The sequence below is a fragment of the Orycteropus afer genome, unplaced genomic scaffold (assembly GCF_000298275.1).
Source record: "Orycteropus afer afer isolate SDZICR_OR568_19922 unplaced genomic scaffold, OryAfe1.0 scaffold00637, whole genome shotgun sequence".
NCBI lineage: Eukaryota > Metazoa > Chordata > Mammalia > Tubulidentata > Orycteropodidae > Orycteropus > Orycteropus afer.
The window spans coordinates 1,113,315-1,128,823 of record NW_006922224.1 but is presented as its reverse complement, the minus strand read 5'-3'; the positions used below and the strand labels follow the sequence as shown (position 1 = coordinate 1,128,823).

Sequence of the window (15,509 nt, the reverse complement as noted above, 5' to 3'; positions counted from 1 at the left end):
TCCATTCAAACGACAGCCTCCTAGTCAAGGTACAGGTTCCTCATGAGTACAATCAAGTGTTCGGGAATTCCCATTCTTCTCAATGTTACCCATAATTTGTTATGATCCACACAATCAAATGCTTTTGCACAGTCAATAAAACATAAGTAAACATCTTTCTGGTATTCTTCACTTTGAGCCAAGATCCATCTGACATCAGCAATGATATCCCTTGTTCCACGTCCTCTTCTGAATCCAGCCTGCACCTCTGGAAGTTCTCTGTCAACATATTGCTGCAACTAGCTATCCTAGTAGGTGTGAAATAGTATCTCATTGTAGTTAGATTTGCATTTTCCTAACTACTAATGCACAAATATGGACAAAGAACTTGTGTGTGTATATATATGAACCAAACTCATGGCCATCGAGTTGGATCTGACTCATAGCAACCCCTCCTTGGGTTTCCAAGGCAGTATCACTATGGAAGTAGATTGCCCAATCTTCCTTCCCAGGCTTGGCTGGTGGGTTTGAACCGCCAGCCTTCTGGTTAGCAGTCAAATGCCTTAGGCACTATGCCACCATATACTATATATATATATAGTATATATATATATATAAATGGTAGGGATAGCACTCTTAACAAATGCTCCTGAAAGTAAGCAAGATGAGACAAATATACTACTGGAGATATACAAATTTTATGAATAAGCAAAGCCCCAAGGAAAAATCACAAATGGCAAAAAAAAAAAAAAAAAAAATAGATGGAAAAAGAGGCCCAATCTAATAGTCAAAGAAAACGCAAATCAACACTGAAAATCAGTCTTTTCACAAATAGAATTGGAAATTTTATTGAGATTCCTGGAGAATTCATGCAAGTATTATTAATAATATTTCTGATATTATTGCCAAATCCTTAAATCTGTGCATACCCTTAGACACAGAAATTCCTCTTAAAGGAATTTATCCAAAGGAAAAAAATCATAAGTATATACAGCATCCTTTTAGTTAAAAGGATGTTGCAGTATTTGGATATAACACTGAAATACTGAAAAACAGGGAACCACCTACATATTAAGAATGGTTAAATATATTTTGATACAAATATGTTGTTGTTGTTGTTGTTATGTGCCATCAAGTCAGACCCGACTCATAGCAACCCCTCCTTGGGTTTCTGAGGCAGTATCACTATGGAAGTAGATTGCCCCATCTTCCTTCCGAGGAGTGGCTGGTGGGTGTGAACCACCAACCTTCTGGTTAGCAGTCAAGTGCTTTAGGCACCATGCTACCAGAGCTCATATAGTACATGCAAAAAAGTTATGGTGACAACGTCTTCTGACCACCTCTAACTTAATAAGGGGGAAGAAGGACCAAGATCAGCTGCCCAAGCCTGATTCCTATGGACAGAGGTCAGACATGCTGCCACATTCCAAAGTTTCCACCAAGTCTGACATCAACTGTCCGTTCCACAACACTCTCTATCTACTTCTCTTCTGGGTTCTGTAATTCACTTCAATGGCCACATAGAACTCACAGAAAATACTCACAAGTATGGGTTTATAAGAAAGTTACAGGTTACAAATCAGGATCAGAAACAACTCAGGATACAGTTCTTCAGTCAAGACAGCCTCTTTTCAGCTGTGCCACAGCACACATCTCACTGACTCCAGCCTCTGCCCTGTTCAGGTCAGTGTACAAAACTCTTTTAGCTTTGCCAATAGGCACACAAAGAAGCAGCACCCCACTCTGCCAGTAAGCCTCCTGCCCAAGGCACCCAGGTTTCTCATTCCACGTGCCAGGAAGCCCACCACTCCTTCTCATGCCAGTCTCTTGGTTCTGCTGCCTCTGCTGCTGCTGTCTCTCTGCCAAGGAGGTCCAGTGCAGGGATCTCAGGTCCAAGGGTATGTTCCACTCCTGGTTCTTCTTCTGTGTTTATGGTAGTGAGATCCCCCTTTCTGCCTCTGGGATGGCTCATTTTAAGTGATATAGCAAAACTGACCAATCCCCTCATTAGGATTCCATACACCTTATTTGCATAGTCACACCCAGTTATCTGGTAAAAATCACAAAGACCATGGCTAGAAGAGCGAGATCAAGTAATTCACTGCACTGCAGTATGCAACCATTTAACATTATGTTGAAGAAAAATATGTAATGGCAAAGAGAGAATCATCACTTGAAATGATGAAGATTGAAAAAGTATATGCAAAATAGTATTATAATCTGAATTACTTTTTATACAAATATATATAGATACAAAGAATCACAACTCAAAGCCTATGCATCAAATGTTAATGGTGGTTATCTAAGGAAATTGAATGAATTTTGTTTTCTTCTTTTGCTTTCCACAGTCTCTAAAATTTCTGTAATGAATGTTCTTTTTAAAAAGTCCTCTTTCTTTTCTTTCCTTCCTTATTCTTTCTTTCTTTCTTTCTTTCTTTCATGAAAGGTAGAGAAAAAAGAACATTGCAATGGGTTTGTGTTGCCATGGAGAATGGAAAATTTCAGTGTACCAAATATAAAATCAATCTGAAAACCAAATGTAGTAAAACAGACAATTCTATTTATTGCTCCTTCTCAGATTTTTTTAGAACCATAGTATCCAGAAAGTACCTCTAATTTTAACAGTTAAGAGAAGAACTTGTTCTGGGATTTTGTCTATTACCAGCAAAGCAGAATCCTACGTGACTGCCTGGCATACTTAGTTTTCCATTCACATTAGAACAGATGATGGGTTAGCATCTAACTTCCTCTTCTCTTACTTACTTTGTTCAAGCTATGCTTTCTCTTTCTTGGCTATTGAAAATGGCATATATGCCAACATTACCAGGGGGCGGGTAGTCAGCACAAATTCAATGGCATATGTCTAGGGCCTGGATAAAATCCACTCCCCAAAGTCCTTCCTATTAACATCATTTTTCCCACAGAACAGTAATTCTTACCAGCAGGTATAAGGGACAAGGCTATCAGCATTTCAAAAGGGTGGGGATTCTTCAAACTACACACATCTTATCAAAGGTTCTCTGGCATTTCTATAATAGAATATGCCCACCACTCTCTAAACTCTCTCCCCTAGCCCCTCTACACATACACACATACAGGTTGCAAATTTATGTTTCTCATAAAGAAGTACTGTCCATGTCAAGAGTGTGGAGGTGGAAAACACCTGAGAACAATATCCTAGAACATTCCATTGATCCAGGAGAGAAAGCCCCTGCTGTCTAGATAGGTAGTAAGTAATTTATTTCTCAGTCACAAATTTAAATGGTACTTTTCAATGTGATGTCAAGTTTCAATTCATTTATTTTTCCCCCCTTAGAGATTCATCAGAATGAAAACAAAACAAAAGGCTCTCCTCATTTATGTTAAAATGTGACTTACTTCCGGTTCACGATTAGCCACTCCCGGACATAGGTCTGAACACAGTCTCTGACATGAGGATCCAGTTCAACCCTAGTGAGACAGAAAATGAAATAAAAACATTATTGCTGTGCAAAAAACAAACAAACAGAAACCCATGAGTCAATTGCGACTCATAGTGATCCCATGTGTGTCAGAGAATTGCTGTGCTCCATAAGGGTTTCAATGGCTGATTTTTTCAGAAGGAGATTGCCAGGTCTTTCTTCTGAGGCACTTCTGAGTAGACTACAACCTCTAACCTTGTGGTTAGCAGCCAAAGGCATTAACTATTTGCAAAACCCAGAGACTCCAAAATGCAAAACAACTCTTATCATGCCCAAGGCCAGCAACATGATTTCAAAAATAATCAAATGGGAATGTTAAGGGGTCATTCGTTGTCCATTGACTTCTAGTGTCTGAAGCATTCCAGAGGCAACCAGAAATTGACTTGGATGAGACAAACATGTTGGCCTTTTATGCTTTGTGGGTTGTCTTTATTATAGAGAATCATGTTAAACTACACCTGTCCTTGAAGGCAGTCTGACATAAGACAGGTAGCACTCGCTGTAATCTAATACGAGACAAAGAAAATCAGAATGCGTACATATTTCTCCCAGGAGTAATTTGGAAATATTTTTTGCTCATGGGTAGACTTGTTAGAACACGCATATTCTGCCTATGGAAGCCACGAAGGACCAAGTTGTCTCATGCTTTGAGGAGTTGGCAGGCACTAGCTTTGGTTGGAGACTGTTAAATCAGATAGTTCACGTCATACCTGCTCAGGAGCAGGCATGAGAGATACTTTCCAGGTTTCTGAGTCTGGAAGTCAGTAGTAACTAATTACCCCCATAGCAAAGCTTTTTACAGGAGCCCTGGTGGTGCAGTGGTTAAGTGATTGGTTGCTAACCAAAAGGCCAGTGGTTCAAATTCTCCCATGGCTCCATGGGGGAAAGACCTGGCAATTTGTTCCCTTAAAGATTATAGCAGTAGGCACCCCGTGAGGCAGTTCTGCTCATCCTATAGGGTTGCTATGAGTCGAAATCAACTTGATGGCATGCAAAGTTTTGTACTGTTGCTTGTAATTGTGTTTGTAGTAGAGATGAATAGGTCTAAATGCTACGAGTCTTCATTTTATCATTTATAAAATGTGGATAAGAGCAATAGCCATCTGTGGGATTGCAAATAGCATTAGAGAAAATGTCGGAGAGGTTAACCAGGAGGCCGCTGGGCCCTTACTGCCCAAAGCCTGGCTCCATCACTTAGTAGCTCTGGGACCTTATGTGAGTCACTCAACAGCTCCGTGCCTCAGTTTTCCCATCTTAAAGTAGTGATATTAATAGTAGACTGCCTACTTTATAGAGTTGTGAAAGAATGCCTGGCAGGTGAGAAAATCTATGTATGTGGTATATGGAGTCCCTGGGTGGTGTAAACAGTTAACATAATCAGCTACAAACAAAAAGGATGGAGATTTGAGTGCACTCAAAGCACCTCAAAAGAAAGTCTGCCCTATCTACTTCCAAAAAATCAACCATCAGAAACTCTGTACTCTGACACACGTAGAATTACTAAGAGTCAGAATCCACTCAATGGCAACTGGTAATAAGACAGTTCACACTGGACAATGAACAATGAAGACTGAAGAGGAGTTGATGCCTCTGAATTGTGGTGTTAGGGAAGAATATTGAATATACCATGGACTGACAGAAGAATGAAGAAATCTGTCCTGAAATAAGTACAGCCAGGATGTTTCATAGAAGCAAGGATGGCAAGACTTCATCTCATGTATTTGACATATTATCAGGAGGAACCAATCCCTGGGGAAGGATACCATGCTTGGTAAAGTAGAGCATCAGCGAAAAAGAGGAAGACCCTCAATGAGATGGACTAACACCAATGATGCGTTAAAACAGAAATGATTGTGAGGCTGGTGCAGGACCAGGACAGTGTTTCATTTGGTTGTACATAGATTGCTATGAGTCAGAGCTGACTCGACAGCACCTAACAACAACAACGACGACAGGCACTGATCTAATCACTTTAAGCATATGAATTCAACTAATCCTCAGTCAGCCCTCTAGGGTAGGCACCATTATTATTTTTATTTCGCAGAAATACATGATGTCCAAGATCATATAGCTAGTAAGCAATAGAGCATGAACTTGAACCCAGGCAGCTGGGCTCTAGAGTTTATGCTTTTACACATTACCCTATGGAAGCTTGACATAAAGTTTTGGCCCAGACACAGGGTAATCAGCAGATAACAAAATGATACTATGGCTTACTCAGATAACAAAATGATACATTCTTGTGCTTTAATTATGCAACAGACTTTTGGTAATAATAAAAGTAGCAGAGGCTGATATAAAGTCACCAGAAAGATAATGTGTTAGTTATAAATTCTGGTGACAGGATAATATTATACTCCAAAAGCTGATGCTAAAGAAAAACTACCTCCTCTTTCAAATTTAAAATAATAATAATAAAAAAACTTCCCACATCTAAATTTGGGAGTGCTGGTGGCATAGTGCCTAAGGCATTTGACTGCTAACCAGAAGGCTTGTGGTTCAATCCCACTAGCCACTCCTCGGAAGGAAGGTTGGGCAATCTACTTCCATAGTGATACCACTATAAAATGAACACATCCTAACATCCTAACCAAACCAATTGCTATCAAGTTGATTCTGGCTCACAAAGACCCTATAGGACAGAAAACAACTGCACCATAGGGTTTCTAAGGCTGTAATCTTTATGGACGCAGACTGCCATATCTTTCTCCCATGGAGTGGCTAGGGAATTTGAACCCTCAACCTTTCAATTAGTAGCCAGGCACTTTAACCACTGCACTGCCAGGGATCTTTAAAAGTTCCTGACCCTGAAGAACTAGATGGTGCCCAGCTTCCAATGCCAACCACTCAGAAAAGGATCAAATCTGGAGATCCTGGATAGAGTGGGAGGAAAATCGTGGAACAAAATCCAGACACTCAATAATGACCAGAATTACTGGTCAGATGGAGTCTGATGAGACCCCTAATATTACGGCCCTGGGATACATTCTGGGCCTGGAATAAAACTCACTCTCAGGGGCTGGCTGTCAGCCCAATAGTAAACAAGATGTATACATAGACCACTCAACCCAGGGTGATGCACCCACATACTCTATGTGGTGGAGCAATCGACCACAGGGCACCAGAGGGGCAACATTCACATGAAGGAAATGCAGGACACACAGGAGTGCATAACTATAAGGCACATGGTGGGGGGTTACTGGGCAGGGAGGGAAGGAGACTGGGTTAGGGTTGGGCATGGTAAACAGGAAGCAAAACCAAATGTACATGTAATAGTGAATGTAAAACAAACTTTGCTCTGTAAACTTGCACCTAAAGCACAATAATTAAAAAAAAAAAAATCTAAAAAAAAGGTCCTGACCCATAGTGACCTGATACACAACACAAAGAAACACTGCCTGGTCCCACACCATGCTCACAATCATTGCTATGTTTGAGCCCATTGCTGCAGCCACTATGCCAATCCATCTGCTTGCAGATCTTCCTCCCTTTCACTGACCCTCTGCTATGGCAAGTGTGATGTTCTTCCCCAGGGACTGATCTCTCCTGGTAACATGACTAAAGTATGTAAGACAAAGTATCATCATCTTTGCTTCTAAGGAGCCTTCTGGATATACTTCCTCCAAGACAGATTTATTCATTCTTCTGACAGTGCATAGTACTTTGAATATTCTTCACCAATACCATAATTCAAAGGCATCAATTTTTCTTCACTCTTCCTTACTCATTATCCAGCTTTTGCATGCATATAAGGTGACTGAAAATACTATGACTTGAATCAGCTACAAATTAGTCCTAAAAGTGACATCTTTGCTTTTTAACATTTTAAAGATATCTTTTGCAGCATATTTTCCCAATGCAATACTTTGTTTGACTACTTGACTGCTGCTTCCATGGACACTGACTGTGAGTCTAAGGAAAATGAAATCCTTGACAACTTCATTATTTTTTCCATTTACCATGAAGTTGCTATTGGTCCAGTTGGGAGGATTTTTGTTTTGTTTATGGTGAGGAATAATTCATACTGAAAGTTGTACTCTTTGAGTTTTAGGATTTGAGTTTGTATAATGGGCTAGTCTAGGTGTTCATAGGTGTGGGCATCAGCTACTGGGACCAAGCAAGGGAATTACATCTCTAAATGAAACTTCTGTTACTTCTGTAGTGTAAAACTCAGTGTCATTTTGGAGGTTTTGGATGAACTATGAACACCTAGTCCCTGGAGAAGGACATCATGTTAGGTAGAGGGTCAGCGAAAAGGGGGAAAACCCTCAACAAGATGGATTGATACAGTGGCTACAAAAATAGGCTCAAGCATAGCAAGGATTGTGAGGACAGTGCAGGACAGGGTAGTGTTTCATTCTGTTGCATATGGGGTCGTTGTGTCTTGGAGCTGACTTGATGTCACCTAACAACAACAACAAAATGAACATCTAGACTAACACACTATAGAAACTCACATCCTTAACACCATTCATGTATTCATTCTACCGAGCTTTTTCCTTGCTATTTTTCTACCCAACAAAACTTTCCTCAAGGGCCAGAACTGTGTCTTATTCATCTTTTTAACTGAGTGCCTACCACACAGTGGATGCTCAGTAAATATGTGTCAAATTTATTTTTACAACTTGATTCAATCTCTTATTTGGAAACAATTAAAATTCTTACAACTTTTGGCATTTCAATGGTCATTGTTAAAAATATTGACATTATAACAAATGGACAAACTGAGGTTTGGGTAGATCAAGTGACTCCCCCAAGGTCAGGAGCTTGTGATGTGCCAGGGCGGTGTGGCTCTAGAGCCTATGCTCGAACTGCATTCTGGACACTGGGTCTCTTTAACTGGCTTAGTCTCCACATGGCTGTACAAAGCCTTCGGTCAAACTAATTTCAAAATTACCTATATCTAGATGATTGGACCACATCTGCATATCTCACTAGATTTGAGTAATTTTGTTTGGAGTCCCTGAGTGGAGCAAATGGTTAAGTGCTTGACTACTTGCCAAAAGGTTGGTGGCTCAAACCTATCCAGAGGTACCTCAGACAACAGACCTCTTGGGTGATCTGCTTCCAAAAGGTCACAGGCTTGAAAACCCTATTTGTGCTATTCTGCATACACACAGAGGCCATGAGTCGGAATCGACTTGATGGCAACTACCAACAACTATTTACCTTTAAAAGCAAAGCCGGTAGAATTCTGCACTTCCATGTGGAAGACCAGGGTTTGAGTCCTGGCCAGTGCAGCTTGTGTGCAGCTACCACCTGTCTGTCAGCAGAGGCTTAGGGGTCGTTATGATGCTGAGCAGGTTTCAGTGAAGCTTCCAGACTAGATGGACCAGGGAGAAAGGCTTGGCAATCTACTTCCACAAATCAACCAAAGAAAACCCTGTGGATCACAATGGTCCGGTTCCTAACAGATCATGGGGATGGCATGAGAACCAGGCATATTGTGTCCCGTTGTGCTTGGGGTGCCATGAGTCAGGGGCCAACTTGACAGCTTCTAACAGCCACCATCACAGCCCCTTTCTGATGACAATAACAACAGCCACATCCTGCCCACGTGTTTAAAAAAACAACTCACCCTTCCTCCGGCAAAGAGGGCTGCAGGGTGCGGCATTCTTTTGGTGTGAACACCACCTCCAGGTCGTCGTCAGTGAAGTCCCCCAGCTCCTGAGCCAGCTCCACATCAAGGCTGTTCAGGTGGGTCATCAGAAGGCCTTCAAAGTCCACTGGCTCCACTGGGTCGTAAAACTGAGGCTGGGGAGGGGTGGAGAGAAGAGAGAAAGGGTTTCCCACGTGAGTGGCTAGAAGGGTCAGCTCTCAGGTGGGAGTTGAGGGTCATCTCACACTGCCTTTCGCTTGTTGAGGCCTTGGCTGGCAGAAAGGCCTAGCAGCTCTGTGACGAGCTGTCAAACACCAAGGCAGCACTATGGAAATGGGAAGAAAGGCAAGCAAGGAGAGTCAAGTCCTAACGTGATGAGTAATTAAAATCACACCCCGAGGCCAAATTTTTCTCTGCTTAATTGCATCTTGATGAGGAAACCTGAGGAGATCCAAAATGAGATCATAAGGCTTTGTGAAATGTTCACTTTTCTCCTGCAAAAGCTCTCTGAGGCCATGTTTGCCCGAACTCAGTGAAGCACAGAGGAGTTGGTTTTCCAGAAAGGCAGGCAAATGAGCCCTCCTGTCTAAGCATTGAGGCACAGTGTTTCCTTTGGCCTGAGTGAGGCTGCACGGTGTTCCCTAAAGCACTTCACACGTAATCATAGACCATGCTGAATGACTAGGGGGCCTCCAAAGGACTGCCTGACTGTTGCTGGTTTGGAAAAAACTTCCACCAGACTGCAGCTTATTGAGCAAACTGAGGGCAACCTGCCGAGCTTTCATGAAGCTAAACTTACTCTCCAGGACTGTTCTTGGCTCTTCAATTACATCCTTGCATCACAGGAGCAAGACAACTTAAAAGAAATAATAGATGTAGATGAACTGTGAAACTGGCCTGTCTTGATGTAGAGGGACCTTTTAAAAGAAGAGTCCCTGGGTGACACAGTCAAGCACTGGACTGCTAAGTTAAGGGTTGGTGGTTCAAACCCAACCACATGCACCTCGAAAGAAAGGCCTGGTGATCTGCTTCTGAAGGGCCACAGCCTCGAAAACCCCATGGACACACCTGTGGTTTCCAGCCAAACAAAGTACAGGCATGTGAGTTAAACATTTACCTCAAGTAGACACACGCCCTGGAGAGAACAATCATGGGAGAAGGAAGGGCTGCTTATGCACAGGGAGATAGCTCAGGGTGCAGAAGAGTATGAAGGGATGGACACTGGGAGGAGGTAACTATGGGGAGGAAATGGGAGGGGAGCTGTTGCATTGTAAATTTTGGTCAATGACATGAGACAAAGTATATGTGAACTGCTGTATGAAAAGTCAATTTACTCTGTAAATCTTCACCCAAATCAAAATAAAATTTAAAAAGAAAAAAGAAAACCCCATGGAGCATTTCTACTCTGCACAGCACAGGAGGTTGCCATGAGTCGGAATCAGCTGGGTGGCAACTAATAATGATTTTTAAAGTAATTTTCTTTAGTTGATAAGAAGTTGGTAATTCTTTGTCAATACCCAACTAAACAAAATATTTCTTCTTGCCTGTCAGATCCAAAGACATGGGAACCATTGCCTTAAGGAAATAAAAGAAACACTTAGATCAAGTAGATCTGTGTAACAACAGCAGCAATAATAATAGTAGCTCTATGACATATTCATTTACGGCAGACTTAGAGTCACCAGAGTCCTGGGTGGTGCAAATGCTTAACGTGCTTGGCTGCTAACCAAAAAGTTGGAGGTTCAAGTCCACTCAGAGGTGCCTTGGAAGAAAGGCCTGGCTATCTACTCCCAAAAATTCAGCCACTGAAAACCCTAAGGAGCACAGTTCTCTGACACACACAGGGGCACCAGGAGTTGGAGCTGACTTGATGGCAACTAATTTGGTTTGGTTTTACTTTATGGCAAGAAATTGAGCTAGGTCATTATACACATTATCTCATATCATCCTCACCAGAAGTCTGTAGGGTATGGATTATTATTATCCCCATTACAGATGAGGAAATCAAGGGCTAAAGACAAGGAACTCATCCTTGGTTGCACAGCTAAAGTAGGCCATCTGGAAGTAAAACCCAGGAAAGCTCATGTTCTTAACCACAGAAAACAGTTAATTTTCTCTTGTGGGTTCTTCAGGGCATCTGTATATCCAGGGAAATAATCAAAACATAAGGCAATAGTAAGTGAGTTTGGAAGGGAGTCAAGAAATACACTTCCCACTACTCACACACCTCATTTTGAGCGCCTCATAAGACCGGCTGCTCAGAGTCTTAACAGTTACATTATTACAAAAGCATCAATGACTCAAGCCCTGGCACTGGAAATATGCATTTTAAAATAAAAATGAAGCATAATTTGAAGCAATGTGACACTAGCACTCACACACGTAATGAGTAGCAGCTTCTGTGGAGAAGTGGCTTTTGTGTGAGATCATCAGAGGGAAATGATTTCAGTTTCAGCAAAAGTATATTGTTAAAAATAAACAAACAGAAGCAGTTGCCATCCAGTCAATGCTGACTCACAGAGACCCCCTGTGTGTCAGAGTAGAACTGCACGCCCTAATGTTTTCAATGGGTGATTTTTGGGGAGTAGGTCAACAGGCCTTTCTTCTGAGGTGCCTTCTGGTTAGCAGCTGCGTATCTTAACCATTTGTACACACACACACTCACACACACCCAGGAACTCTATAATATTTGTTATGTCCCTGAAATTCAAAGCCGAAAACAATGAAAAGCCTGGCTGAGAGCAGCACCTATTACCTAAAGGGCACTCTGGCCAAAGACCATGGAGATCAGAGTGACTGACTCCCTCCTTCTGATGGTATTTGCTGAGAATCTATCAATTGCAAATCATTGAGTCAAGCATTAGAGTAACAGAGGAGAGCAGATAGCTACTCTCAGGGAGCTTGCACTCTAGTCAGCCACGAATGGAGGAAGTACGCCACATTTTCACATATAAATAAACCCACCTTGTAGGGAGAGGAAACTATGATAAAGAGCATCCTATTATCACTGGGCACCAATTGTGTAGTCATGTGCCAAGGGCAATATATACAACTGATCATAAGGTTATAAACTTTCTCTTTTTTTTTAATTTTTCTTGTGATTTGGGTGAAAGTATGCAGAGCAAATTTATTTTCCACACACCAGTCCATACACATTTTTGTTTCATGGAATAACTACAATTCCCCACAATGTAACAGCTCTCTTCCCACTTCCTCCCCATACTTACCTCTTCCTTGTGTCCTTCCCTCCCGTGCATTCCCGCCCTTCAAGCTGTCTGCCTGTGCAAACTCTGCCCTTATGTTCTCCCACGATTGATCACTCCAAAGAGTATATCTACCTGATATAAATGTTTGCCCACTTGCCTGTCTGTTGTTTAGCTGGAAGCCACAGGAGTGAGTTCAGTTCCAGACCTGAAGGGTAGCTAGGGGCCATAGTCTCAAGGGTCTCATCAGGCTCTATCAGACCAACAAACTTGGTCTTTCTTTTTTTTTATGATTTTGAGTTTTGTTCCACATTGTTTTCCCACTATATCCAGAATCTCTTGCACTTATCCCCCTCTAAGTGGTTGACAGTGGTAGCCAGGTACCATCTAGTTCTTCTGGTCTCAGATCATAAGGTTATAAACTCTTGAGGTTTGAATATGTGTATCCTAGGAGTGAATAGACTCCAAATATAAACATTAATAATAGAATTATTGAGTATGGTTCTACTGAGTATTATTTCCCCTAACATTTGATTATACCTCAAAAAAAAAAAAAAAAAATCCTCACAAATGGACCAATAAGCATCATCACAATAAACAGAGAAAAGATTGAAGTTGTCAAAGATTTTGTTCCACTTGGATCCACAATCAACGACCATGGGAGCAAGTGTCAAGAAATCAAACAACATATTGCATTGGGCAACTCTGCTGCAAAAGACTACTGCTTTAAAGTGCTAAAATAGCTAAGATGTCACTTTGAGGACAAAGGTGTACCTGACACAAGCCATGGTATTTTCAATTGCTTCCTATGCATGTGAAAGCTAGACAATGAATAAGGAACACTGAAGAAGAAATTATGCCTTTGAATTATGGTGTTGGTGAAGAACCAGGGACTGCCAGAAGAAAGAAGAAATCTGTCTTGGAGGAAGTACAGCCAAAATGATCCTTAAAAGCGAGAATGGTGAGACTTTATCTCATTAACTTTGCTCATGTTGTCAGAAGGGACCAGTCCCTAGAGAAGGATATCATGCTTGATAGAGGGTCAGTGAAAAAGAGGAAGAACTTTGCTCATGTTGTCAGAAGGGACCACTCCCTAAAGAAGGATATCATGCTTGGTAGAAGGTCAGCGAAAAAGAGGAAGACCCTTAATGAGATAGATTGCCACAGTGGCTGCAACAATGGGCACAAGCACGGCAATGAATGTGAGGATGGGGCAGGACCATGCAATGTTTTGTTCTGTCATGCATAGAGTTGTATGACTCAGAACTGACTCAACCTCACCTAGCAATAATAACAACTTCTTCCATAGGAGGCCTGGCGGTGCAGTGATTAAGTGCTTGGCTAGTAACTAAAAGGTTAGAGGTTCAAACCCACCAGCTGCTCTGAGAAAGATGTGGTAGTGTGCATCCATAAAGAATGTTGTTGTTGTTGCTAGGTGCCATCAAGTTGGTTGCAACTCATAGTGACCCAATGTAAAAGAGAAGGAACACTGCCCTATCCTGCACCATGCTCCCAGTCTTTGCTACGTTTGAGCCCATTGTTGCAGCCACTGTGTTCAAAGCATCTCATTGAGGGACTTCATCTTTTTTACGACCCTCTACTTTACCAAGCATGATACTCTTCTCCAGGAACTGGTCCCTCCTGATAACATGTCCAAAGTACATGAGATAGAATATTCTGGCTGCACTTTTTTTTTTTTAAACTTCTATTGTGATTTGGGTGAAAGTTTACAGAGCATATTTTCCATACAGCAATTCACATGTACTTTGTCTCATGATATTGACTGCAATTTCCCACAATGCAACAGTTCTCTTCCCACTTCTTCCCCATAATTACCTCTTCCCTATGTCCTTCTCTCCCATGTACTCCTGCCCCCCGAGCTGTTTCCCTGTGTATACACAGCCCTTCTATTCTCCCATGATTGAGCTCTCCAAGGAGTGTATCTAGCTAATGTAAATGTTAAGCTCATATGCCTATCTTTTGTTTGGATGGAAGCCTCAGGAATGGGTTCAACTCCCGATCTGAAGGGCAGCTAGGGGCCATAGGCTCAGTGGTTCCATCAGGCTCTATCAGACCAGCAGACCTGGTCCTTTTTTTCTTTTTTTTTTTTTTTTTTTTTATGATTTTGAGTTTTGCTCCACATTGTTCTCCCTCTCTATCCAGGATTCCCTTCTGATTGTTGACAGTGGTAGCCGGGTATCATCTAGTTCTTTGGGTCTAATAGTCATACAGGCTGAGGATCTCATGGTGTACCAGTCGCTTGGACTAATTGTTTCCATGCATCTTTGGTTTTCTTCATTCTTCTTTGCTCTGGATGAGGAGAGACTCATCATTGCATCTAGATGGCCGCTTGCAAGCTTTTAAGACCCCAGTCACTACTTGCCAGAGTAGGATGTGGAACAACGTTTTAGTGTAGTATGTTGCAACCATGGTCCCAAGCCCACAGGTCTAATTCCTTGTTTCCTCCGGGTAGCTGGCTATGGCCAAGAAGTGACTACAACCTTGTCCCTTGTCAGCTCTACTATATACCTGGAAATTCTTACAGAATATACAAATACACTTGTAGAAACATTGTCAGCCAACCCTACACATGATCATGGGCACCCTCTTCCCTGCATAGACATACCTAATCATTCAGCCTGTCCATCCATCTATCCACCTGTATATCAATATTTGCCATCACTGACAACGCAGTACTGTATGTTCTGGCTATACTTCTTCCAAGATAAATTTGTCTATAAAGATTACAGCCTTCAGAATCCTATGGGGCATTCTACTCTGTTACTCTGTCACATGGGGTCTCCATGAGTAAGAGCAGTCCAAAAATATTCCAACAACAATACCACCTTCTGTAGGAATCCCTGGGTGGTGCAAATGGTTAGACACTTGACTATCCATAAAAAGGTTGGTTGTTCAAACCTACTCAATGGTACCTTGGAAGACAGACCTGGAAATCTGCTTCCAAAAGGTCCTAGCCTTGAAAATCTTATGAAACAGTTCTACTCTGCACAACAAAAACAACCCAACAAGCTGTCTATCCCAAATGTGATATAAATGTTTTATCACTGGCAAGTGGAAGGAGATGCCAACTCCTGTTAACTAAGCCTCCAAGCCACTCTTCCTCTTGGCAATTCAAATGATATTCAAGAATCAAACAATAATAATAATTCTATTCTCTAAACTAGTGGCTAAGGCACTTGACTGCTAACCAGAGGGCTGGCGGTTCAAACCCACCAGCCACTCCTCGGAAGGAAGGTTGGGCAATCC

General features: G+C 41.8%; 1 protein-coding gene across 1 annotated transcript in view; it reads right to left on the bottom strand.

Moving 5' to 3' along the window:
- Positions 1–15,509, bottom strand: part of LOC103210666 (dedicator of cytokinesis protein 8) — a 249,080-nt gene that overhangs the window by 222,824 nt on the left and 10,747 nt on the right. Inside the window, exons 2-3 of the mRNA XM_007956577.1 lie at positions 9,019–9,194; positions 3,358–3,429 (exon numbers count right to left, since the gene is read on the bottom strand). Coding sequence (XP_007954768.1) covers positions 3,358–3,429; positions 9,019–9,146 — 200 coding nt within the window. The 5' untranslated portion in view covers positions 9,147–9,194. The remainder of the gene's footprint in view (positions 1–3,357; positions 3,430–9,018; positions 9,195–15,509) is intronic.